The sequence below is a fragment of the Varroa destructor genome, unplaced genomic scaffold (genome assembly GCF_002443255.2).
Source record: "Varroa destructor unplaced genomic scaffold, Vdes_3.0 BEIS01000001.1, whole genome shotgun sequence".
NCBI classification, from domain to species: domain Eukaryota; kingdom Metazoa; phylum Arthropoda; class Arachnida; order Mesostigmata; family Varroidae; genus Varroa; species Varroa destructor.
Genome location: NW_019211454.1, coordinates 28,002,479 through 28,028,240, shown reverse-complemented (window position 1 = coordinate 28,028,240; position 25,762 = coordinate 28,002,479). Strand labels below are relative to the sequence as shown.

Here is a 25,762-nt window from a genome sequence, read left to right as displayed (position 1 = left end):
TCGCGTAGCTATCTATCAGAGGCTAGCTAATAATTAAATTTTAAGTATACCGGTAAAACGTGTCACCTTTGTGTCAACATCAGTCGAACGCAATTTTACCGTAAACTGGTCCTGAAATGAATATTCGAGCATTACCAAGCGGCATAAAAGATCGAAGCTCGGAACATAATGGTTGACGGGCCGATGTTCCATTTACGTTATCAAGCGTTAGGTTATACACTCTAATAAATATTACAGAAAACAAACGTTCTATACGTGGCAATATTTCTATAAATATAATAACGAAAAACACAACTGGGCATATCATTAAGGCGTCTATAAACTAATGCTTTTTGTTTATTCCAGACTTCTACGATTTTAATATATCATATCTAGGACTTCATATATATGCGCGAGCAGACCTGCGTAATACGAACCTTCGAAAATATCATAATGTTACGCGGGGATAGTACATAGAATTCAACTAACCCTGAAGTTTCGCAGTGTTTACAACAGATGCTCGGTAGATTCAGTCTTAGCCTTAGAACGTTACATATGCAGTGTGAAAACTATCTTTCGGTATAGTAAACGTCGTTTCTTATTATGAACAGTCCAATACTTAGTAGCGATACCTACGCTCCAGGGGCCACCATTGGCCAAGGTTATTTCAAGTTTACACTTGTGTTATTACCAAGAACTAAAATGCCGGAGATGTAAATGCGAGTTTCATTTCCAAGGTACCCAGATATGACGTATATAAATTCGAACTACTGGGAAAATTGTCCTCACACACGCAAACGGTTTTCCGTCAGGGGTGGACTAATTAGATCCGTCGATTTGCTGACCACCTTTTTATGGCTCCTAACATCTTTATAAAACGAAATGATTACGGATGAGGTGTGAAAGTTGGATTATTTTGATTCGTACAATGCAATCTAGAGCAATCGGCAAGCCGTATGTACGTATTTTTCGATCTTTACACCGGCGTCAGAATATTTTTCTAATCGATCCGATCCATGTATCTATGAAATCAAAGTCGATAATATAAGTAACCAGCTGAAAGGCAGGCTTGTGAAAGGTTCAACAATTATATCGGCGTTTGGCCTCACATATATATATATTCATTAAACTTCGTGCCAGAGCTATTTACTTTGGTAATGCATAATACCTTTTCTGTAAGATTCAACCAAGCGCTCAATGTTTGAATGACCGAAAACATCCATCTGATTGCTTAATTTGGAAAATGTGTGATCGTATATGATCTAAATCTATTTCACCCTGCGTAGCTTTTAGGATCCAACAACGGTGCATGTAGGTATTGCAAGGTCTTCAAAACAAAGCTGTAGCTACCAATGCACTCTTGTTTTTCCATTGATCTTGGGTTAGACGTATTACAAATTCAGCGGTTTCAGTAGCGGAACTCTATTTACATTCAAACTTTTCATCTATGCATTTCTAAAACTAAAAAAAAAAGGTAAAGTTCGTTTGAACGGTGCAGATGAAAACTATAAAAATAGTTTTATTGTAATTGTAAAGAAACCAGGGCCGTAAAGGCAATTTGCATTACATTGACGAAGTTAGTATACAATGTTCATTGGTCCTATCGTTGCCACACACTGTTTTCAGTGCTATACTACGTTGCTTTTTCGGAACAGAGAATCATGATCGGGTGTCAATGATATATGTAGAAATTTTAACTACTGCAGGGAAGACTAGTAAATTTCACACGCGAAGATCCGGATATCGGATATGTTATTATATCGGATTGTCCTGCTTGACTGCGGGAAAGAAGCGTAGCAGCTGGAAAGTAACCATTTGTGCTCCATCTTTCGTCGATTTAGGTTGAACTTCACCGGGAACCTCTGTGCCTGAATTCTGAATGGACATCATGGGTTTTGAGTTCTTAAGCTTGTGTACAAGGGTCATGAAACTTTCCAGATGATCGCTCTGAGGGTCATCCTACAGAATCAAAGAGATACTTGTTCGTCATCATTGCGACCCGAAGCTGTTACTCTTATATTTGTTCCACGTGCACTTTGTTTTCAAATCATCTGTGGTAATATGCATATATATATATATATATACAAAAACGTCTTTACCTTTGCAGAGGCTTCAAATAGTGGCATGCTGTGTTGATCGGCAAAGCGCTAGACCGCGTTTGTGCTCACTGCCACCTATAATGATTAAAGAAGAGAAATTACTATGTTAAAACCAATGAGTAGGCAGAATGTACATATATCGTGTGCCGATAACTTGAGAGGTGGAAACCAACAGCCCGACTCGAGTGGATTCAAAAGCCTCTGACGGTGCTGATTTTTGTGATAAATCTATCCGGCTTCACAATAAAAAAGTAACGTCTTAATTCTGTAGAAAACTCTTTAATAGCGTATATGCACAACAATGGCCATTGATCTTTACGTCATCAGACTTAATGTGGCTAGATTTTCTTGAAAAATAGCACTGCAATTAGGATTAGCCTTTAGCTTAGCGTGTGTGCTAGCAGAGAATCATTCTCGATTCAGCAGTAGTACTACTCTTTTCATACCAACAATAACCAGTGAGATGAGTTCGTGCACTAAACGGCGCGGGATTTTCAAATAATACGCTAAATTAACCTAGAGCTTCGCACGTGATGCGATACATATAAGAATGTATGTAGGATATAAGTTTAAATTGATTGAACTGATTAGCGAAGGCGGGGGTGAACAGAGATTAGATAGAAACTCCGTGTGACGCAAAAGGTCGCGCACGTACGTTCTAACGAAATACTGTGCATGCAGTACAATTTCGCACTTATTTCCAACCAGTATTCGAGGAGGTTCATGTGGGCTAAGCTAATGCCTATCGCACTCTTCTATCTTTCGAACTTTCTAAACTTTCGAACAAACGAAGCATCGTAACCTCATAAACGAACAGCACGTTTCGAAATATTATAGTATGCAATACGTACTAGTTTGTAATAACACAGGTACAACCATCATTTAATAAGCAACCGTTGTCGAGACGGACTGTTCAATTGTGCTTTTCAGGCTGTCATATATGTTCAATGCAGTCGGTCACAAGAATGGTCACCGAATACATTATTAGCATGAAACTTACTATTAAAAGTTATCTTAAACGTATGCAGTTTGTTTAGAAGCTTAAATATTGAAACGTTATCACGATCGAACTTTACGCTATCGAAAATCTACGTCCTATTATAAAAATAAAAGCTTCTTTTAAGAATCAATCATTCGGATTGGACGCGGTAGCTATGATTTATCAAAGTCTGACGATTCCAAATGCAATCTTATGTACATTTTATTCGAGTTTACTGTTCTGCGAAAATATCTTTAGGTAACAAAAATAGGTCGGAAAAACACATCAAAAGTTAGTTAATTTTAGTCAATTAGACCTCGTTGAGATTTTAAACAAACACTCACTATTCAAAATAAACATAATGTCAATATACAGAATAAAAATGTATACACAGCACGAAAGACCGTTTTTAAATCGTCGAATTTTTCGTTTGCATAACTTTTTCTATGTATACATGTTTACGCTCTCACCTCTTAAAGAACTTTAACTATGCGAAAGAATACGTGTGATTGACTGTTTAGATGCGTAGGAGCTGTTATGGACTAGCAAAAGCTTCTCGAATTCTAACGATGCAAAGCTACCAGATGCAAGAGACGCATAAACAGTTACCGGTAGTAACGTTGAACATACTTCTTCGGAATCGTTCTTGTCCAGCCGTGTCCCCATAACTGCAGCTGGGGGAGCAGACATTTATTTAGTTGCCATATGCTTGTTCTCATCAATCTACAACAAAGACACAGTTTTATTCAGGGCGCATCGAAACACGAGTGGGTATAGTTTACAAAAGTCTTTCCGGATATAGCATGCACGGTGACGAGACTACAAATGTCTTTTACAAACCTTACAGTTATATACCGGTTGAAAATGTTGTATGCACTTTGTTCGAAGCACATTACACGCCCATATCTCAAGCTGAAATTGAGCAACGGGTTAAACCGAGGACCTACCGTGATACACTCGTCATCCACCTCGACAATCCTTTCGCGAAGATCAACACCAATTGTGGCTTTCGTCTTTCGAGGACATCTACCTATAGCAATTATCTTGAAGATACGCTATTGACTCTCTGAAATCTCGATGTAATAAACAATATTACCATTTGTGCGCAGCTTCGTCTAATACCTTTTTCATACAGGCACAATGTCGATACTTAGTGATTTGTAATGAAGTGGTAAGAGAGCCTAGACATTTTGGAGAGTGCGGAAATAATTAGCCAGGAAAATACGGATGTCTTTAGGTGTCGAGAAGCGGACTTCTCACAGGCTAACCAGCAGTGAAGCCGTGGATTGAATAATATTTCTTCTCCCGCGCTGCATTCCGACCCGAACGACAGTCCCTTTACGTAAAATGAATTACGGTGATAAAACATTTATATTAGTATTGTTTACAACACATGTTGCTCTTTTGTGTGGAATACGCAAAATACCTAACCTAAAATCTCACTGGCATATAGGATTTTTAGAGATCCCTGTAAAGACAGAAGACTTTGTATCGAACCATTATCGATTAGACTTTTGCTAAACACAAAATCAAAAAAAAAAAGCGACGACTATGTAAAAACTTTAAATAGCATATTCTCTTCACGGCGCGGTAATCAGATTTAACGTAGAACTGCGATATCGTTTTCACTAGGGAGGACGTCCTGTTTAATTCAAAACGATTCCAAGCACATGCCCGTAGGTTAGCATTAGTAGATTGGTGAATATTATCCTTCGTACTGTGCTTCTAAGTATACTTTCTCATAAGTAATAGCAGATAATAACTATAGCAAAAGACGCTAGTAGCTACATATTGTTGTGGTTATGGCCCTTACTAGCCACTTTCCCGCTTCTCTTACAGCTTCGCCAATTAGTCGAGGATCTATTAGCTACCGGTAGTGTTTGAGATGTACATTTACCTAATTTCAAAATGCAACTGAACCCACTGGATTCGACTACTCAATTCAAACGAAGCACATATATCTTTTACAGGTAATCTATATGTTTGTGTACGCAGCAATATAATAAGATCACACATACGAGTATGCGATAGAACCACAAAGATGCGCACGACACTATATAATACGCAACCATATCGCAGATCACTATTAATCGTTGCACCTATGCCCCCGTTACCAAACTATGTCCGCTGGTGTTGCCTTTAAAATTACTTTGAAACGACCTTCTTTGAGGTCTGCCTCTAAAATAAATTGCATATAACAGCTCCAATGTGGTAATTTGTAAACCCTTCTTCCCTTGCTCTCTACAGTTTCGTTTACCCGTAAACTGATTTAGAATATGGCATTTTTAATTTCTATTTGTTCACCATACCTACTGGACAGGGAAAATTCTATAAAACATCGGTCTGTAGTCTTATTGTAAATGTTACCCTTGTCAGCTTCAATCTCTACTACATTCGACCCATGACAAATTTAACAGTTCTTTTTTTCTAGAACTAAGCGGATAGAAACTATAAACCATGAGTAATTAAAAAATATTAATTGGTATGGAACATCGGTGGGACCTATCATCGAATGCAATATAAGAAACTGGTTTCTTACTATTTGGCCGCATATTGTCATGCTTGTCCTATATAGATAATCAGAATTCATTATTCTGTTTGATTTCTATCTTGCCAATTGCACTCATTATCAGTAGCGTAGCACCCATTTAAACATGTCCGGTAAGTAAAGGAACTCCCTCTAATTAGCAAATACCAAAAAAAATTGTTGCCCTTTGTTTTACGATGACTCACCCAAAAACATAGACTTTAAAAAGACTTTTTCTCTTTTCTGTAGATATATGTGTTTTTAGATTATACATAATGCATTTGGTACTCTAAGTATTTGGCAAAGTATTTGGACATCTGACTTTGACACTTAGCAACTGCGACAACGTACAAGCTCAACAACTTACGAAAATTCGAAGTACTGCCGTGTTATTTTCGAAAGGCATTGTTTACACAGACATAAACTGGCATAGTTTTTCCGCTGGCCAGATCAACACACGTACGCGATGCAGTGACACCACCTGAATAGATGGTCTTCAGAAGTGTCAAACTTTCCATATCGTACGTGTCGCTCTATTTATCTACTAGGGCCATTTGATCAACACAATGAACGAGCCGCGGCCGTTTCGAAACGAGTTGTATGAGAAGAAAGCCTAATCTTCAGTCAACTTTTCCATTTTTTGATGAAGTTGTTCAAACTCTTTGATCCGGAACGCCTAGATAACATAAATAACGGCTGAGTGAAAGAAAACTTTTATTGCTTTCCTACAGGTTCATCTGGCATTCCCGGTTTCCCCATTGTTAATGTCAGCGCACAAGCTGTTCTCTAAACAACATGTAGTTGCAGTAGTTTTTGATGACAGTCCAACGAATAGACCGACCTCGTATTATGGTAATAGCGACTATCAACATTAGGCATTATATTATACCGTTCCTGGACGGTATCGTCGTTTGTCTGTTGTTAGGGTTCCAAACTGGTGCAGTGTTGCCAACTGTCAAGAAGACAGAAATCCTTAGGGAAGGGAACGCTACGATCACGACTGTTGCTACAGCTAGCGCGACAATGTAGCAACGGGAACAACAACGGCAACAACAGTAGACAAGTGCATGAACAGCGTAGAGTGTAGGACGGTACTCTGTGGTTTTCTGCTAACTACATCAATGGATCGCCAAATATCTGCTCAGTCGTTTATTTTGAACGCATCGGCTCAGACAAATAGGCAGTGAGCTAGCTGTTTTTAGCCACCGTTACGGTTAAGCGGAGTGGTGGGGCCAGCGACGCCGCATAAGCACTTTGTAGTCCCGGTAGAATCCTTCGTTTAGTGTATACTGCGTAAGACCTTAGTCCGCCTTATTCCAAGCGCGTAAATCGATAGTGTGCGTTGATTAAAGGGAGGATAATAAAAAAAAGTGTCATTGTTAATTGGAGAGAATGCTTGATTGACAGTGACTATATGACCCTTGTATTAACGTTTTGTAGGCGTTTTTACAATAATATTTTCTTCGCCTTCCACTGATATGTGTTGGCAGAATATAAATTGCCGTTGTGTGATAAGTGATTCACAACAAGTAGTTTAGAAGGCAAAACACGTGCAATATAGAAATGTTCTAGTAATACCGAAATTGGCGTAGCAAGTTATATGACTAAGTATGTAAAGATATAAGTAAATGAGCATAGGTTTGGGTAAGCCAGCTTTCTACTGCTGATGTCGTATGTGAGGCTTGTGATCTATGCTCAATGATTTCGATGGGGTTTTTGACAGGTAATGCTCGTCCTATAAACGAAAGGATGAAAAAAATTAGGCAAACGATAACATAATCGCGCATTTGAGTTTAGCTTATCTCCTACAACGGGCCGCTTGTAGTAGCGATCAAACGTTACTGTACTGCAACGCTTTGATCTTAAGCTCAATAGTTAGAGCATTATCTCACAGACATACGTTCTGTAAGTGACTGGAGTTTAGCATTTAGCCAGGCATAATGAAAAGAACACGCGCATCATCTATAAAACCGTCCAAGACGGTTTTATTTACAAGATGGCCTTCTTTTATCTTTTTACCCTGTCAGGCAATTTTGCTTCAGTGTTTTTTCTTTTCTGAAAGTTCCTTTTTTTTTCGTTTTTCTCTGTGTTTCTAATGCTGACCGGCGTTGGAGGTGATTGGAGATGTTGGCTGACGGCGAATGGTTTGCTATCCCTATTTTAACTCTAATAGTTTGACTTTTTTAACGAATGCTCCAATATAAATCGAACCAGACTCTATTTTACCGACTGTGTTAGTGACAAGAAATTTATTGTGTTTGTCAGTCGAAGATTTTTGCTCATAATCTAGTTCAAGAAAAGAAAGCCAAGACATTAATTTTTTTTTTGGAAACCGCCGCTTCATCTGGAAAAAAACAGCTATTAGAATATATGTGCAGGCAGCGGGTTGAAGAGAAATTTAAAAAGACAAGCTCAATGAGATCAGCACCTAGGTGGGTAGAAGGTAAGTATACATTACAAAAAAAAAAGTAGACTTTGATCGTCGTTTGATTAGAGGTGGGAACGATAATTAGATTTCCGTTATTCATACATAGCAAGACACGCAGATAACGACTATTGGAAGGTAAGCCCTATTATCAAACAATAATGGCTCCAAAACCTAGTGATTTTAAACGATAGCTAAAATCATTACAGCTCCACAGAATTGATACTTAGTTTTATAACTTCAAACTTTTTTTTACTAAATAATCTATTCTAACTAAATATGTTCGCTGTCCAAAAGGGGCTTTGTCCCGTACCTCACTCCCATACCGTGGTTAAGTGTCACCTTAATATATCTTTGAACAGACCATACATATGCTACACATACTATGGGTGCGACTTAGAAACAACCAGCTTACATAGGGAATAAAACAAATACAGGCCGTCTGCGCGTCAGCAAATGATTAACCTCTGTGAACCTGTTTATAGGCTGGCGCTGAAGAATCAACCGAATATAACCCAAATTTGATGACGTAAACTTCCTGTGCATACCCCACCATAAGTGGGCCCTTTACGTGTACGAAATACGTGGTACAAGCCATTGCTAGACAAATAGTAATCTTAAATCATATTGCTAAAATATGTTGTCGCAACGTTTGTGGTATTTACGTTACGCAATAAGCAGTGTAATAAAGACCGCTCACAAAAAAAAGGAAGAAACCTATCACATTATTGGCGGTACCTGTTAGCTTTTTAATATTTTTGCGTTAATCACTGTTGTATTAATTGTTCTTTTTAGTGGTTGGTTTTTTCAGTCAGAATGAAAATATATAGAATCTTAGTCATTCTCCATATGATTAGATTGTTGCCCTTGTTTTGTGCGACGATTCCTTTTGACTTCATAGACAATAGTTTGCGAACCTCCTTATCTCTGCTCTTAAATAGTACAGATTTTGAGTTCCAATATTCGAATATCATTCACTAGGGTGTGTGTAACCTTATTTTTATGAAGTTACATAATTACTTGGCGACAGTCTCAAGCATAATATCAAGTTCGTTAGATCATAGGAGAAAATAGTACACCAGGTTCTATGTGAAATTACTTTATCCACGGCCATACGAATTAGTAAATAGGCGAGCAAGTGAACTTTTTTTCATTAACATTTCGTATCGACTTTACGGCTCCTGTAACGTGTCTGTGAAACTAATGTGATATACATACTGGTGTCATTATTCCACCAATAAATTTGGTCTCTCGTAAATGATCCAGATTATTAACAGGAGTATATATTTCTCTTTTTTTTTTTTACTTCCTGGTAACAAAGTCCGTTTTTCAGTTCAAAGTATCGCTGAGGCCATGTTTGCCCAACCCTTACGTATTTTTCAACCAATCAGTTGTTTATAAGTACGTCTCATACAAACAATTCCTGTTAGCATGAACAAAAACAATAGCAGCTTTATGCAGCGAAAAACCTCTGGTTTCGATCAGTCAAGACAATCCGATAATCAAACCTAACATGATGTTTTCAGAGAACCTGTGGCAAAGTGCTACATGGGAAGTAAGCGTCTCTTATCAAGACCGATATTAATCAAAAGAGCACTACTAGAGTTCCGTAAAAACATAGTATTTTTTTTAACATATGACAGCTGTTAACTAGAGACAATCAACCGCACTCGTCATCCCTCGAAACACGAATTACTGGACGGATGGAAAAGTAAAAGTGATACGCAAAGATTTCTGTGCCTAACTCACTGGTTCTCCGCATGTCTATTTTCTTCCATGAAGTAATAACAACCCATCTGTGGATCAACGGGTATCAATTTGATATAAAACAACCGCATTTAGCATCTATTCAAGTTGACTGAATTACGTAAAGTTCACAAAAGTGACTGATTATTTGTATTTAACCGTTTTTAATCCAACGAGGTTTTTATAAGGCATACTGAAACGATAATGCTGAACGTATCCTATACATATAACATAATCTTCGTTTGTATATTCTATGCAGATACGAAAACTTTAATATCCCTTGGCGCTCTTGGTTACTCTCAGTTTCAAACCTAATTCATATTGGAACATGAAGAAATTAGTAATTTTAAGAAGAGAGAGCTCATTGACCTTGCTTGTCCCTGATGATTACTGAGGGTAGGTATTATCGATTGTGACATTACGGGTAAGGACTCATCGTTTTCACAAATCCCTTTATGCAGATGTATCATAAAACATTATGAGAAAACACTTTGTAAATAAACTTGATCTGACCTTATTTATCGTTTACAGCTATTGCTTCATTACTTACCAACGGAAAACCTCTCTGAGTTGTTCTGAAGGCAACGAAGAATTAATAATTGACCTACAAGCGGCGATTAGCAGCCAAACAAAAAAAAAAAGTAAAAAAAAAAGCAATTCACACTTATAAATTCGGCCTGTAATAGACGTTAACTAGACACTGCATACAATAGCATGTGAAAGAAATTATTATATATCATCTCACAGTTTAGAAAATTGCTTCGTAAGTAAAAACATTTATTAACAAAAGTGTATGATTTCTAAAACTACTATAGAGGTGAACTTGTGCTTAAAAGGCCATCAAGTTGGTATTTGCGTTAACGCAAGTCCGCATTAGCCAGGATCCGTGTAGTCTCCTAGAACTCCGTTATTATTCAATAAATCTATTCAAATACCGCTAAAAATGTAAATGTCAATTTGGAGTTAAGAGACGTATGAACGACTTAGTATAAGTTACTCGAAGCTGGAACTTTATCTAGTGAGCGGAAATAGTACCCAGGCAAACCAGTACTATATATTAGTACTGGTACAGAAGTATATATTCAGCGTAAGGTCGAAATACTTTATAGGCCAGCGCAAAGTACATGGATTAAACTCTGGGTTACATATTATTCTGTTTCAGCTCCTAAACCCAGCCTTCTTTCAATGTAGACTTATCTGTTCGGTGTTTACTATGATAAGAACAACATGATTCCAATTGGAAGACAATCTTTTGTAAAGAGCAATAAAGAAAGCTTTTGAAACACACTATTGCATAGGAGTTATGGCATACGCATGGAAAGGAGTGGCCGTAATGGAGAAAGGACACCTAAGGTTTAGTTCAAAAGTGGATGCATTGCCAGACGAGAGCCCCCGCTGCATTAGTTACGCTTTATTCCACCACTCCCCACCTCTGCACCTTTCGTTTATAAGGCCATTTCAGGTTTATCCAAGGTCAATGATCTCGAGGTTATCACACCTACATCGTGGCCGCGGATAAGAGTAACAGAGCAGAGTTTAGACGCTCTGTTTACTTTCAAATATTGATAATTCGTTCGTCGCCTTATCCTACGTTGATTGTCCGTTTGACTAAGTGACCCCGACGGCCTTTGGCCAACGTTAGGCTTTACGTGTTGTCTTGCTAATAGACAGAGCAAAGTCTTTGCACATGTCTAACCTAATGAAAGGACTGAGAGATAGGTTAAATTAAAAATGAAATCGAAAAAAGCATTCGAATGTTATATGTAGCATTCATTTCGAAGCAAAATAAAATTAAAAATACTACTGATGTTTCCTTCTACTATGCTTTGTCTACATATAGATTTTTACTTTAGAGATCTATAAAATGCATTGCTCCACCAACTATTTATTTTGAATTTATCTTTCTATAGATATACATAAACTTAGTTTATAAACACACATACACACAAAGCCTTCTTTTTTTACTTTTTTGAGGCTTTCTTGAGTGTTTAAAGTCTTCCACATTTCTTTTTATCATGTCATAGCCATCATATCCTCATGACGCAGTAGTGGTAACATGTTTACCTATTACTAAACTCACAGTCACGTGGGGTAGTTAAGGTTTGTGCAAGAAACGAGGTACAGACGCGCTTCGCTTCGTGTCGTAAATAGCCAGCCGTTTGAAACGACCTAATGGCTGTACAAGATGTAAAACTATTTATTGTTACCTAAAAAAAAATTCATGCAAGTTTTTTGTCCTCTGCGACGTTGTATTTTTATATATTTTTTCGAAAGTATCTTAGAATCGTAAATACAAGTATCAACGTTTAAAGGAGCAGTTACTTGTATCTCGAGATGCAGTGTTATAAAAGAACTATTTTTCGTCACAATCAAAGCGAAGAAAACGTATTGTCAGCCTCTATTTTACTGTATTTATGGCATGGTATCCGCCATCTGCCATTGTATTTCAAAATAGAAACGAGAATATCTACTTTCTGCCATTATTTTCCATCATAAGCTCCATGCCAGCGCACAGCCAATGAACACGTCTTCTGTGAAGAGCATGGACAAAGACTAATAATAATAAAAAGCATATTCGCTCGGCAGATTCATACTTTTTTCTTCTGAAAATAAACTCTTCAGAGCTCCTGCTTAATTTAATCTAATTTAAAGTCGTTACTGCCATGCGAATAAGATCGAATCTTCACATAATCCCCAGTACGACCCTTCCATTGAAACGTAGAAGGAGTTGAGAATTGTTCGGCCTGAAACATAGTTTTGCTCCCGGGCTAGTTGCAATCGTCCGATGACCTTATCGTGTTAACCCCGTCCAGCTGTTAGCTTTGACTGTTGTCCTATTACAGTTTTCGCGTTGAAGTTCTTCCACCATCCCGCTCACTGAGTCTGTTCCATACCCTTCTAACCTCACCAATTTCTTGGTCCAGATACTGCCTTACCATGTTCTACACATTCTGGCATACGAGCAGGTGTATTGTACGCCTGTGTGAATTATTCCCTCGTAATTAAGCCGTTCGCCATTCGCTACCGCTGGGTCGTTTCATGATTGTGGTTAATATACTCAGATCTCAAGCTTGAACTAACATTAAATCTGAAAAGTACATATCAACATGTAAATGTGGGCTGAGAAATTAATCATCGAGTAATCATTGTAAACAAGTACCAATACCTACAAACATGTTTAATGTTTATGACTAACTACCCAAAAAGATAAATTTCCCTGAGTTGGAGGCTATGAAGCTTTTTGGTACGGTTTCTTACTTAGGTAATACGTAATACATGTGTATGTCTTTACAATGAGCCTCAAAATAATGATAACTATTTCGTCATTACGTATAGTACATCGCGGACGGAATATGGACTGCTAACAGCCTTATTTTTAGTAAGTAATTCTCAGTTGCGTCTGGAATAGAGTAATAATAATAAACAGTCAGGAACAAATAGACTATCATGTCGCCCTATACAACCGAGATGGATGCACCGTGTCCAAGATGTCGACACAAACCGAGAACAGCGACGTAGACGCGAATTATTTTTTTAAAACTAATAGTGAACATGAAACTATCGATTACCATAATCGTACTTCGAAGTTCAACATGGGAAGGTGTCCTGGAAAACGGACATCGCGTGATCAGTATGGTGCCTGCACAGGCCACAGGTTCCACTAATCAATCATCCATCAACCGCCTCACTTTCTACTCAGTGGCGTGACCGTACTTCAAAATGTTTTATTTGAAAACCCCCTATAAATATATAAGTATTTTACTGAAGATATTACTGTAGTTTGAAACCACTTGGCCCTCGCGTCGAATCGATCGGCGTTTGCGATCTCAAGTGGGCGTAGAACTTTGCAAAAGTTAACCAGTTTCGCGCAAAAGTCTGCTTAATTGTTCTAGAAAGACTAACTGTTGCTAGACCAAAGCAAAGCTGACCAGCGCTGTACGAGACCTCGATCTATAATGTTTGCTCAGAATGTTTCTCAACCATTTGCTCTATCGAGAATTAATGTGATCAGAAACAGGCATTGTGCCCGCATATCTCTCGACCGGTTTTTCAAGCAAGCTACATAGTGTCGCACAAAGAAGGCTTGCGCTCTAGTACGTAGTCATATATCGCTCTGCCCGCTTTTCTGAACGAAGTCAAGCTCGATTCAATATCGAGAGCGAAAGGGGTTTAACGATATTGACCGGACGACTAATAACTAAAAGTTGATAAAGAATTAAGTTGATACAAAGCTTGATATTGTTTGGCCATTGCAACTCACAACTCTGCCTAACGTTTTCCACAATTGTCGACGGTCTACAGATGGACCGGAAGTGAATAGCCAGCACTTACCAGTGTCAATGAATTTCAGTTTATATCATTTGCATTGTTTGCTTTTTACCACCAACGAAGGGCATCGCTAATTAAAATAAGCTAGCGCTCTACAAGCGATCTGAAAAACTGGTAGGAACTATAATATGCTAATTAATATAGTCTATAATATGGAATTTAATATGGTAAAAACTTTTGATCGGTTGCGAGGTCAAAGTTACTCATTAACGACTTCTCCATTTGCATTCAAGAAGGGTAAAGGTACTGATCGATTCAATGTTATACTATGAATCAGTATGAATTACTGTGAAAAAGAAGTAAATATTTATTTAGTCAGTCGAATAGGATGGACAGACCATAGCTGGGTCAAACAACTGTTGGTGTTGCCTGTCTAGAATTCTTAATTGAAATAAAGAAAGTTGTTATGATTTAGAAAAAAACCTATGAAATCTTTATTGAAACAGTGTGCTTAACGGCACAAAAAAACTTTGCAAATTGAGTGGTACGCTGTCCCTCTACCTCCTGCTTCCCTTGTCCTTTTTCCCCTGTGCTCTCCATCTAGCAAGTCAACAATAGCAGCAGCAGCAGAAACAATATGGAACTATGAAAGCAAAAGAAATGTTGTTTGATCCGTGCTGTTTGTTGTTTTTTCTTGTTGACAGAGTTGGCTACGCGTGTGTAGCAACAATAACAATAGTTATTCGTTCCCTACAACCCTCACGACTCCGATGTGGAATCGAACGCTTACAATACGCAGAAAGGTCTACGATTGCAAGCGAGTTCGGCGCTGACGGCGCCCTCGGTGGCATTTTCAAGAAACAAATTGGGTCCCTTTGGGGCCCCTCTCTCTCTTCGAGCCCACAACGGTGGTCTTGCTAACCGGTAGCCTCCTGATGCTATCTCCCTATTTGTGGCAGCGGCGGCCAGCCAAAGACCAACCAGCCTGCTGCTCGGGGTGAACGACCTCTGAGGAGGAAGTCTGCGGTCATTCACCCCTGGCCGCCGGCCGAGAGCGGTCGTGTGTTAGTAAGCTCCGTGGGCGACGGACGTTTCTCGGCACAAGTTCTGCGAGTTTTGTCGGTTTTTCAAGCGAATTTCGTGTCAAGGACTGTCGTCCTGAGTGGCCTGAAGCGTCCGTACAGTCTCCTGGCTAGTAGCACGATCGTCGAAAGTTCGTAGAGCTCCATAAACGCTGGCTAGAGAAGCTAGAAAAAAATCGCTTGCTAGGCGCAACCAGCTATCAAAAAGCGCGTGTGGCCATTGTGGCTGACCGTATGACCGCAAAGGAGTGCACCATACAAAAGCACCGTTGGTCCGACGAACGAGCTACTCGTGATAGCAGCAACGGTAGTAGCCGTATATGTAGTGTGCGTATTGTGCTGTTGTAGGATAAATCTGCTGTGGTGTTGCATCGTAAAGTGCTTTTGGCAAGAACCAACCAACCATCATTGGCTTGAATCGGCTGTTTTGCGCTGCCGAGCTTCACAGGAGGCTCCGTATGTAGACTGTACGTGAGCGGATACGAAGTAGGAGGCGTAAAACAACGAAATCTAAGAGTAAAAAATCGGTGAATCAACCACCCGAGTTGGCGAATAGAGGTCTCCGTAAGCGTAAATTAACAGACGCCTACAGAGAGTCCATACCTAGCTTGTTATGAGGCACGTCGCATATCAGTGAACTCAGTTCAATGTGCAAGAGCCAGGGGCGCTACGGCGCCACAGCCATCCGGGGCATTTCCCCCGGCACAGCATCCGGCGTCCGCTGATCTTTCCACTCTCGTTCTTCTTGAGCGCAAATAATGATTCGTCCCATCTAGTTGATAACTGAGCTAAGCCACAATAAAGTATACGACCCGTTGGATAAACTCGCTCTTTAATCGAATCTCCTTGTGGTCTATTTACTGTTAACTTCAGAATCTAATAATATAGTATATTCATATACACCCTGTAGATCTAAATCAATCCATCCAAGAGACTGAAGCACTCTTTCGGCGTTAAGCGTTAAGCCACAGAGCTCAATTGTTACTTGATCTATCACCTATTATAAACCGTTGGAAAATCCAAGTGTTTTAGGGCGAGGACATAATCTACCTAATATGACCCTTTGAACAAGTATGACCGACAATCGCAGAACAGTAGACGGGCAAAATTACGTACATATAGTCAGCGCATTGGACCACTAATTGTTTTGGACATTCTATCGTTGTAAAATTATACGTGTGTGCACGAAGTTGACAAATAGGAAAAGCAAAATAACCGATGCACCAGTTCCTGGTGAGGACAACATTTATCGACGTATCGCATCGCAAAGTCCGTAAAAACGTGTGCCGTCTAGTTCCCTTCTGGACTTAGCAGGAAGCTAAGACTAGCGAAAGCTGCGCGAGTTATTAAATAATGTGAATGCAGAAGAAAACGGATCAGAACGGAGTATTATCTGCGCGGGCTGAGCGCTAGAGTGATAAGCCAAATATTTTTGATGTTTCTATTTAATAATAGGACTATTTCTGACGCTTGACGTCAAGATAATCCATAATATAGTGTTAGGTTTCTCCGATCTTTTCGGTTATTATTATAGCATAGAGAAACGCGAGATACCTTTTTTTTTACATTTAAGCCCATAATTGTCCAGTATTGATCTAGTTGACTAGTTCTGTAATTGTGCTATTCATGGTTTGACGCTTTGTCCCTAATCTTTAACTAGCCGTAAAACGAAATTGCTTCTCTTGACTGTGAATTTGCATTTCTTTGCAGAGCTGGGTTACTCTGGCATATACATGTATCTGACCTTGCTGTGTGGTAATCGAATCTGCTCCGAGGCAGGGGACGGATCAGGCATTCGTGTGACGGATTATGGATTCCGCTAACTTATACTGAGTTCATTTACTTGAGTTGCCCAGTATAACCATGTCTGATGACTGTAGACTGCCATGACGATTTGCAACCCTGTACGAGCATTGATCGACCATTGGCTTGGATTAGTCATTGCAAGTATCAAACGCAATGGATGGTCAATGGCATTCTGTCACACTGTCATCAGTCATATTCGTATCTGCATAGTACACTAGAGCAAAAGTATCTGATCGACAGCCTAGCTGTAGCGGAGCTCAGAGTCTGAATATATTTTTCAGGTCAAGTAAATGGTGACAAGATGTCCCTGCAGACCCGCTTGTCCGCCCTACAAACGGCTGAGCGTGTATCATCATCCTGTGATTGTGAGCACGACACTCGACATCGTTAACCTAATACCCTATCGAACTTTAGCGTTGGAATTACCTGACCATCACACCACCATTAGACGCATCATCATCATCCAATGATATTAATTATCGGCTAGTGTTCACGACGTGTCAGTGCCCCGTGAAGTGTGCTTTATATGTGCGTGCGAACTTGGATACCTAACGACTAACGAGCTAGATCATATCTGTCTTCGAAATTAGCAGTTAAGAGGACCAGGGGGTCGCTGATTATGGTCCTGCCAACCACACGTACCACACAACCTGTGTGCTAATGAAAATTGCTTATACCAACAGCTGATGCAGCTGTGATCAACATATGTCATCTGTTCCTCAATTGAAAGCTAAGTATTAAGAGGTGATCGAGAAACATCGCTCGTCAGAGCAAGCATTTGAAGAAGACGGTCTCCAATGTCCCTGGATCTCGTTCAACACGAGTAATCAGTTCTGGGTCAAGTGTTATCCTTATCAGCTAGAGGATTAAACTGTAGTCATCGTTATTGAAGCGAGTAATAGATTTTGCCCTTTGTTGTTTTTTCTATCTTCTCCCGCGGAACCGCGTCTACGCAGCTGTTTTGCCTCTTTGACTTGGCATGATCAGAGACTGTTTTACGTCGACAATTCCGAGCATACAGCTTTAACTGTATGTACGCCGTGGACTTAGTGCATTAACCTTTCAAAACTTTCCGCGAAAGCTTGCCGAAGATCACGTAAAACATGGAGGATAGAAACACGTATCCATATAATAGTATATTGAACGTGATGAGACAATTATCTAACGATAGTATGACCACGTGTTACAGTAATCGGTGCAACGAAGGGAACGGTGCGACCGACGCCATGGTGAGTAAAACTTTAATCATAGGTCTTCTCTAAGATGGGATACATATATAACATAAACGACTTTTACTCGTTGGGCTTTGCAATTTTCTACCACGGACGAATAAACAAAGAGTCAGTAGGAGAAATTGCTTAGCAGATAGCTGGCAAAGACAAGCTATGACGGTTGGGCGATATAATCGGGTAATCGCAGCACTTTAGTACTATTTTATATGTGTATGGAACGCAAGTCATCTGACGGATATATACTATGTGTATGTACGGCGTACATATCGGTTTTACACGAGCGGAAATGAAGCCACAAGGCAGATATATGTGCGGTCACATACTATACACTCGACAGAACAAGAACCGCGTGTCTTTTCGTAGAAAAGTATGTATGCTACTGCGCTACCTAGCTCGCACGATGAATAATAATAATGACATGTAGTCTTAGCCAGTTCCCGTCCCCGCATAGGCCGCCCCTGTCTGACGCTTGTGTCGTTCCCTGTAGCCTACCACTCCGTCGTTCTTCATCTGTTCTGCTCTTGCTTGCCATGCTTGTTCCTCCGTTCAGGTATCTAATTTGTATTTGTTTATCGATAATTCATTTGGAATGGGCAAGAGAAGAAAGCGTAATCCCGCTGGCGTTTTTTCAATGCCTTCATTCTGGACGGTCAATATTCTCGTTGACGTAAGACCAACGCTGTTATTGTTTCTCTCGAGTGACACCTTTATCCGTGTGTGTGTGTGTGTGTGTATCTCTCCTTGATCAAGGGCTTTGACTTCCCGATATCCGATCGACACTGTGGCGGTTTACCACTTGAGTCCCGGATGAGCCAGCTCAACGTAGCTGAAGTTTTCGTTCTTTGTTACCCTAATCCACTCGTGAGTTTTCTGTTGATTCTACTACCATAACGGCTGCTTGACCACTGCTGCTCCTACTAATAGATGCCACTTATATTGCGCCGAGTTCGAGTGTAGGCTGATTCTTATTCCCTTGTAGACGTAATAGTATTTACGCATCTACCTATTACTACTACTATTACCGGCGTCTACTTTGCCGGCGTGTTACTGTAGCCGATACTCGCAGGCGCGACGGTATGCTGGTGCCTGGTGGTTGGCGGTTGCGACGGGGCTTAGGTTGGGTTCTCTTCTGTTACTTGGCCTGAGACTGTGGGACGGCTGGCTTTTTTTTGCCTGACTGGGCCTCGCTGGGTGAATGACCTCCACATCGAACAGCAGCGACGGTTGTGGTAGTCTCGACCTTTTCCTTGTTGCCGGTACAGTTGCCGCTATCATCTAGGGAATTGCCGTTGGCACTGGCTAACGATAGCTTTCATAGAGAGGTTTAGCGTGCCGTATGACGCTTGTTACATCACACGGATACTGCGAATCGACGTTGAGCGAAACCTCGGCACTCACTAAGCTCTATGCCTGGTAGCCCTCACTTTTGTTGCATGTATGTATATATGTACAACTGTGCGCGTGTGGATATAAATGAATGAGTGTTACACTGAAACATGGCTTGCTCCAGAAAAAAGGACGCCTTACAGCGATAGTAATTATTAAGGGCACATCTTACATTAGAGTATAATGGCAGTATATATTATTATAAGAGTTGCGTTAGAACTGATCGACGCTCAGGATGAAAGAGTAATGCAAAGAAAGTTTGTCGGGCTTTTGTAGACGCACGCCTGAACAGCCTAGGTCGCCGGCGGGGGATCGTGCATCCATAGCTGTTGTTACTGTTACCGCTGCTGCGACTCGTATTGCTATCATAAAGCTGGGTTTGGTAGCGCTTTTCTAGGTAAATGGATCATTATACGGCGAAAAAGGAGAGAGAAAGGGTATAGTGAATATAATATAAAACAAGTTAAAAAAAAATGACATTTTTCATTTGATCACGCTTACTGTGTAGCATATGTTTACGGCGGGACTTGAAATAGCAAGCTCCGCTGGCTTTTCAACCACGGGGCTTGACCAAGTCGAAACAGTAATTAAGCACGATTGGTTGACTACCATATTTTTCAAATAAGCTAATAATAGTTGCAACGATACAACAACAAACAATAGGGATAGGAATCAGCTCAGCTCACTGAACACGTAGAGTTGACTTTTTCGCTCATACATATTCTGATCGTATGTCTGAATTTAATTTCTGCCTAAAATTATCAATGACAGAGATATAAGAAAAAGACGACGATTTGGGACCGGACCATTTCTTCTACGACGACCTATACAAACCATCCAGGTGTTCCTCATTATTCGGTATTAGGATGGGAAACATGTAAAGAGGATGCTGCTACCAAATATTTTGCCATGTCTAATTTCGGGAAGCATTCTCTGCATTGAACATTATGAGGAGCGGGGAGGCCACTACGTTTCTAAGGTTTCGTACTTTCGGTAATCGCTTTTCATGGTAGCAAAATGGATGGTGGTGCAAAGGGCATGGAGGGTGGAAACTAGCTAAAGACACTGGAAATTTCTAAGACGTAATGCCTAGAATTATTACGAAAACGTGTGTTTGGCTCTTGTACTGACTTAGATTTCCATACATTTTATTCGAGACATGACATCTGTAGGAGGCGGCTTGACGGATGCCTAGAGCTAGCTATTTGGGACAATATTATTTGCCTAAAAACGATGAGTATCAAAGACGAACCACTACTCGCCATACAACGAAGTCGATAAAGTTTTATCCACATTGAGTTGTACGTTTTTTTTTCAACTAGGACCCTTAGAAGCTTTCATGTGATTCCCAACTTTTCCTAAACAGCTGTTCGTAGTCACCGATGCAACGTTGAAAAGACCTCTTCGCGAAGCGCTTGACCGCACTGTTTATTATACAACTACAGAACAGTACATTTATCAATGGTAATTACAGATTTTGTCACCTTGTTAACGCTGACTCAGTAACTTCATCCATCACCATCATGCTTATCCTTTAAGTATGATTTCAACATGGCTATGAGAACACCAAAACATTTTGTGTAAATTGCCCGTGCGATGAACTTTAACTGTTGCCCGATGAATACGGCCACTTTCAGTTACTGGATGAAATTAGATCAGACATCTGCATCACAGTCAACAAAGGACTCCTGACACCCCTCTGTGTTCCACTCGCCCCATGCCATCTCCATTATTACCAGTAGCTCCTCGTGTAACCTGGAAACGCAGACTGGCGCACCAGTTGTCGGCGACCAGCTCCTATTTAATTGCTCCTTTTTAGAAATCGCACAACAGTCTATTGTTTAGCTTCTATCTCGACGAAAAGCGCCCACTTATCCGGTATGAAAGAGCGTAAAAAATCAAATAGCTCTATAATTGTATTCTCGTAGCCGTCATTATAAACTACTATTATTATATTGTTATTATCAAAGATTGGTGCTGTTTACTTCTTCGTGGACGTCTGCAACCTCTGTTAGTCGTACGATTGATACGTCGTGCTACCCTCGTGTTCAACTCCCGCCACATATGTCGTTAGTAGAGAAGGTAGGCTCGACTGGTAGGCTCAGTCGGCGCTGCCGATTGAGGCGATCAATCAATGTAATAAATATAATAGACCTACCATTACAGCTATATTATACGCCTCATTATATTATATAATCTGGCCGGTAATTCACAACCGCGTATGTAAGCGCTGGCCAATTGCATCGACATTTTTGTAATACGTACAATTGTATGTATATATTTAGAGGATGACGTGTGGAGATTGAGAAGTTTTCTAACGCCATCTTACTTGACGCTGTATCTAAGGAAAAAATCAATATATCAATGGACTTCCCTGTCACTTATAAAGGTCATGATTGTTCATTAGGACAATCATTCGTCACGATTTCTGCCTTAATTTAAGATCTGAGTTAGTCATTTTAAAAATATGCATTCTTTGGTCCGCAAATAGTTTGTTACTACCAACTGTATGCCGGTTAAGTTCCGTACAAATTCCGGAATTAATTCCGATTAAATTCGCAAAGTACAAAACATCTGAATGAATCTACGTTTTGAGCTGATAGTAGCCCGATAAAAGTCTCAGAAATCCAGGGCTCAAAATGGCCAAGAAGTTCAGACAGTGTAAAAAGCTCTAAAATGATCAGCCGAGAATTTTATATTGACGATCTAATTGGCAGTTGATGTTCGCCTTTCTAAAGCGGCCTTTTAAAAATAACTTTTTGAGCCATTTTGATGAATTTTCGTACTCTTTAAATCTAAACTCTATGGGAACCTTCCGGCTTGCCCTATAGAAATCTTCAAATTTTTCAGAAGCCGTGTAAGAATTGGCAATGGCGCAGACCGTCAATTTTGGCCGAAAAAACGTAGTTAATACTTGTGAAAGCGTGTGTAGCGCCAAAAGATTAAGCCAAAACTTTTCTTCGCTCACTATTGGTCGCTATGATGAATTTGCTGTTTTGTTCCAGAAGAAACTGGCCTTCCTTTTGTACCGAATGTACCGGTTACGACAAACAGCTCACCCAAGTTTTCCTCAATTTGAATGCACCACCCCGCATACGTATATAACTCTATATGACAGAGGTTCGATTCCCCGCTGGGGGATTCATTAAGCCCGTGATGTCGTTCTATTACGCAGCGTAAATATTTTCACCACGGTTTTTCTTAGTTTCCTTGTCTATGATAACTAAAACGGTGCGCTTCTAATTACTTTAAGGCCTATCACCAGGCATTTTTATATTTATCTATAAAGATAAAATGCGCAATTGAACCATATAAAATAGTGATCGTAGCGTATTTGTTAGCTATAATTGGGTAATTCAGGCACGGAAATGAGGGACTTTGGATATATTCAGGATCGTTTAGTACGATAGTCATGACAATTACTATAATACTATATATGCTTCCAAATCACGGTATGAGCGTCATCAAGCGACCCCCCTTAATGGCAATCCGTTCATAAACTAAATCACAAAATAGGGTTTCTTTCTATACAAACCTATAGGCTATTGATAGACTGCGGTCCAGCACCGCCGCTGTCGCCGCATTTATTGGTTCAGTTGTTGGCCAAGCCCCTCTGCGATCGCTGCCGACATCTTTCCCAGGTGAAGAAAGCACTTCTAGGGCCATTGATGTAACAAAGCCAAAGCTGCCTAAGGGGCATACACAGAAATGTGTTGACGAATCGCTGGTGTTTCCAATACAGTTTGCTGCTTTTATATTGATGAATGACAAGTAGACGATACTATACTAATCTTTTCATTGATCTATCGAATAAATAAAGATAAGAGAGCCAAGAATTGAATGAATAATTAGTACAGAGAAAGCTTTTAAAGTATACACTCGAATATATAAAGTGCTAGACATCCCCGATGCACCGGCAAATCTTGCGGTCGTATTTTGACGCCCGAATCAGTCATTTGAATTTACAGCTTTGTTAACGAACTTGCCGTTGTTATCGGAGTGATTAAAAAATAACTCTGACTGGGTAGCACGTGGCTCTTCTGTGATTTAAATGATTATGGATCGTTGAATGCCGCCTGCTTGATAAAGCCCAAGAATGGAGGATCTCTCTTATGTTATGAAAAGAGATATATTAAAAAAAGAAATTGCAAAGAAGTTCCTGATTAATGAGGGTTGCCAGAGGTACAAGTTCGAGCTTCGGTTGTTAACTGATGAGATTTCTTCGACCGGTTTATCGGCATTAATATGATTTTATGTTAACCCTTTTTGAAACAATATCGGTTATATAACAATAATTATGCAACTTTGAGCGATCTGATCAATAACTTAATGCAGCTCCTAAACTTCAAGACCTATATCGAACTGGATAAATTTGTTTGGTCCTAAACGCTCATTTATTAACATAAATTATATGATCAGTTTCATTTCCGGCAAAAATATGTGGTGTTATTTATTCAGTTTCAAAAAGTGTGTTAATACTTATATGCTTTGATTATTGGTTGGACAAAATCAACTGGAGTTGTTGATTGGGGGAAAACAACGATGATCACTATCATCGATCCCATTAAAGTTTAGGGATTAATATTGAGACAGTTGTTTGCGTGCGACCCCCCCCTCTCTCTCTCTCTCTCTCCCCCCCCTATACATATATATAAATTTGTTTGTTTGTTTGTCCGTCTGTCGGGTGTATGTATATATCGGCTACATCTTCGGCATCGGCATTATTATTGTCATGCTATAATCGACGTCCGCTACCATTGCCTCCTTTTAATTTACGCAAAGGAGTCACCGAAGAGACGCTGTGGGCTGTTTCTGTACTGTAGACGCATTGCTGTTACCCATTCATCGTTGCCGGATTTATCGTCGACTGCGCGCAGCAGCGGGAGCAGCACCTGGCTAAATCATAGCCCTTCACGGGCACACAACAACTGTAGCCATTATCAACTAACTTTGCCCTGCGACCCTGCACTTACTGACAGCGGTAGGGCAATGACGCTAGGGTATCTGACACCAGCCACTTGTCCGTTAGCGGCAAGTTGAACAAGCCGGTAAGCCATCTACGTTGACTTCGACAAAACCACCATTCAAAATTTCGCGGGTCTTTGGCGTACGGCTACTAAGAACAATACCGTATTAGTTCAAGCAATGATTGTACTTGTTTAGCAGTCAGCATCGATAGAGTCATTGAGAGTTTAACAGCTTGCCATTCATAGTTCTCAGATTCGTTGTGCAGACGTAAACCGAAAGCTGCTCGAAACTTTCCTTGTATGGTATTGAACAAAGTTGTTCTACGCTTTTTATGTATTTTAAAGTCGAGATGCCTACCTGATTATGCTGAACATCGGAGTGAGCTGAGGTACGAACTACACTTAGCCCGGCGTTTTGTCTCAGAAACCAATTACTACATATGCTAAAGTAACTTGTGGCAGATAAATATGAAAGCTTGGGTACGTGCATATCGCGGGCCCTCAGAATGGGAAAGCAGGAGCCATAAGGGTGGCGGCGCCACGTAACCCTTAACTGTTTTAAAAGCTTTTGAACCTCTTTCACTCGAATCGTTGGCGTTAATTTTCCCTTGTCTTCTTGCTACAGGCAAAGGCACGCAACTAACCTTGGACGTCGACAAATTTCAACTTCTGGATGCCAAGCGTCTGTAATATCTTCAACAACAACAACAACAGAGCCTGCAGCAGTACGGCTACCAACGGCTCTCACCACCAAAGCTTTGATAGGGGCGTTTTGATCTTTACAAATGGCGTAACTGCCATTACCGTTTCTTTAAACAATTGAAACAGTCACTTGTGTTCGTTAAATTACGTGATCTTTACTCACGATACTCCTTGTGTCACCATATGACTGAATCTATTTTTTTTGCTGCTGTAGAATCATGGACCCGTCTGCCACATGTAAATAAGAGAACAAAGGGACTGTGTCGGTAAGCAGACATAGACATTTGAGGATGCCATAGCTGCCACCTTCAGTGTCTTTTCTGGGACAATTTTCCCTACCGAAACCAGTTACATGTACATTCGTTCTAAAGTGGTCGGATATTATAACTAATTTCTATTTGCTATTAATAAGTGTTTCCGAGTATTACATCGAATATTGCCGTTAAGCACAGCTAACACCTACTGCATCGAGTTGGGTATCTCCTCGCGCGGTTCCTAACCTAGGCTGCCTGGTATGTTGCTAAATCGATTAGGCACACACGTGACCACTGCACCATTACGGA

The 25,762-nt window shown here is 40.1% G+C and overlaps 2 protein-coding genes and 1 long non-coding RNA gene across 15 annotated transcripts in view; 1 reads left to right on the top strand and 2 right to left on the bottom strand.

Annotated features, from left to right (window-relative positions):
- Positions 1 to 1,459: 1,459 nt before the first annotated feature.
- On the bottom strand, positions 1,460 to 7,276 carry LOC111255622 (uncharacterized). 10 transcript variants are annotated; one of them, XM_086992638.1, is made up of 7 exons: positions 6,474 to 7,255; positions 5,952 to 6,260; positions 4,326 to 4,393; positions 3,898 to 3,969; positions 3,667 to 3,731; positions 2,079 to 2,153; positions 1,460 to 1,938 (listed from the first exon to the last, which is right to left on the bottom strand). In XM_086992638.1, exons 2-6 carry the CDS (start codon positions 5,988 to 5,990, stop codon positions 2,092 to 2,094), a joined length of 306 nt encoding a protein of 101 aa, XP_086848764.1. In that variant the 5' UTR covers positions 5,991 to 6,260; positions 6,474 to 7,255; the 3' UTR covers positions 1,460 to 1,938; positions 2,079 to 2,091. The 10 variants fall into 10 exon arrangements, 5 of the variants coding, with proteins under 5 accessions (XP_086848764.1, XP_086848758.1, XP_086848750.1 ...); XR_015330041.1 differs by lacking the exons at positions 5,952 to 6,260; positions 6,474 to 7,255 and adding an exon at positions 5,791 to 5,945; XR_015330040.1 differs by lacking the exons at positions 5,952 to 6,260; positions 6,474 to 7,255 and adding an exon at positions 5,597 to 5,782.
- A 4,359-nt stretch (positions 7,277 to 11,635) lies between these two features.
- LOC147758469 (uncharacterized) lies at positions 11,636 to 25,128 on the bottom strand. Of its 2 annotated transcripts, XR_015319198.1 has the most exons (4): positions 24,856 to 25,128; positions 23,066 to 23,219; positions 21,015 to 21,327; positions 11,636 to 12,843 (listed from the first exon to the last, which is right to left on the bottom strand). It is a non-coding gene; the product is annotated as an uncharacterized LOC147758469 (long non-coding RNA). The 2 variants fall into 2 exon arrangements; XR_015319199.1 differs by lacking the exon at positions 21,015 to 21,327.
- LOC111255620 (uncharacterized) overlaps positions 15,010 to 25,762 on the top strand; it is a 93,268-nt gene continuing 82,515 nt past the window's right edge. Inside the window, exons 1-3 of one of the 3 annotated variants that reach the window (XM_086977573.1) lie at positions 15,010 to 16,339; positions 16,817 to 17,049; positions 17,194 to 18,141. In XM_086977573.1, coding sequence (XP_086833699.1) covers positions 18,016 to 18,141 — 126 coding nt within the window. In that variant the 5' untranslated portion in view covers positions 15,010 to 16,339; positions 16,817 to 17,049; positions 17,194 to 18,015. Of the gene's footprint in view, positions 18,142 to 25,762 lie in introns of all 3 variants that reach the window. The other 2 variants (XM_022817774.2, XM_086977572.1) reach the window with 2 other exon arrangements.